Genomic DNA, 1,234 nt, shown 5'->3' on the forward strand with positions numbered 1-1,234 from the left:
GAAAATGGCTTCTTCCGGCTCTTACAATTCACCCTGCGCTGCCTGCAAATTGTTGAGGAGGAAATGCATGCCGGGCTGCATCTTTGCTCCTTACTTTCCACCGGAGGAGCCCCAGAAATTTGTGAATGTTCACAAGATCTTCGGAGCGAGCAACGTGACCAAGCTCCTCAACGAGCTCCTCCCTCACCAAAGAGAGGACGCGATGAATTCCCTCGCCTATGAAGCTGAGGCGAGAATAAGAGATCCAGTTTATGGCTGCGTTGGCGCCATCACTTTCCTGCAGAGACAAGTCCAAAGGCTCCAAAAAGAACTTGACACAGCTAATGCCGACTTGATCCGCTTCGCCTGCAACGACATCCCCCCAGCCTTGCCTCAAGCACCGGGTACAAGCTCATTTCAACCCCTCACTCCCCGTAACAGGCTACCGGAGTTTAACGGAAGGAATATTGGCAATGAAGGAGGAGAATTCTATCAGGTCCCCGGTGCTCTTCCTTATTCTTTCCCTTGGAACGATGCCTCTTCAGGTGATATCAACGATGGAGGAGGAGAAGGCGGTATGTGAACAACCAAGACAATTTCAGAGCCTACTATGCTCCATTTAGGGTTTCCTATATGGAGACATATGGTCGTTCTGGGATGAGTGCTTCTTTTACATTTTTAAGTGAAGGTTTGGTCTATGGCTAACCTCCATCTTCAGGACTTTCCTATGTCCGAGCTAGAGATGTCGCTTAGCTTTTCTAGTTTTCATTGTTTGTCTCGGTGATGGTGGGAGCAGTGAGACTCTATTGTTGTCCTGCTAATACCTGGGGTTTTAAAGTGTATCATCTGCATTGTACTATTTTATGTGTTGTGGTAATTTGAACCTAAATAAGGGTAATACAAGCCATATACATATATATGACTGTTAAGCCTTTGGTTGAGTCATTTGTGCAGAAGTAGCTCTAGGCATGGGTGCATGTGGAGCTGCTCTTCCCTTTCTGTCATTGTCTATGCTTGAAGAATAAGTGAAATAAAATAGTTTTTAAGTGTTAAGGTCCAACTTTAAAGAGGATTCTCTTACATTTCTACTTTGTTCTTGAGGACCACTGGGTTTACTTTTATTCACTAACTCATTCATCGCAGCAGGTCTCAAATGCCCATAATTCAACCCCAAGTTGGAAGAATAAATTAACCATTATTTTCTTCTGTACATAGATTCGAATTTGATGCAGTGTATGTCCATGAATCTATACAT

At 44.2% G+C, this 1,234-nt stretch overlaps 1 protein-coding gene across 1 annotated transcript; it reads left to right on the plus strand.

Moving 5' to 3' along the window:
- Positions 1-856, plus strand: LOC120217078 (protein LATERAL ORGAN BOUNDARIES-like). Its single transcript, XM_039214295.1, has one exon. The coding sequence runs from the start codon at positions 5-7 to the stop codon at positions 560-562; it is 558 nt and encodes a 185-aa protein (XP_039070226.1). The 5' UTR covers positions 1-4; the 3' UTR covers positions 563-856.
- The last annotated feature ends 378 nt before the right edge of the window (positions 857-1,234 follow it).

The sequence above is a fragment of the Hibiscus syriacus genome, unplaced genomic scaffold (assembly GCF_006381635.1).
Source record: "Hibiscus syriacus cultivar Baekdansim isolate YM2019G1 unplaced genomic scaffold, ASM638163v2 tig00110183_pilon, whole genome shotgun sequence".
Taxonomy (NCBI): Eukaryota; Viridiplantae; Streptophyta; class Magnoliopsida; order Malvales; family Malvaceae; genus Hibiscus; species Hibiscus syriacus.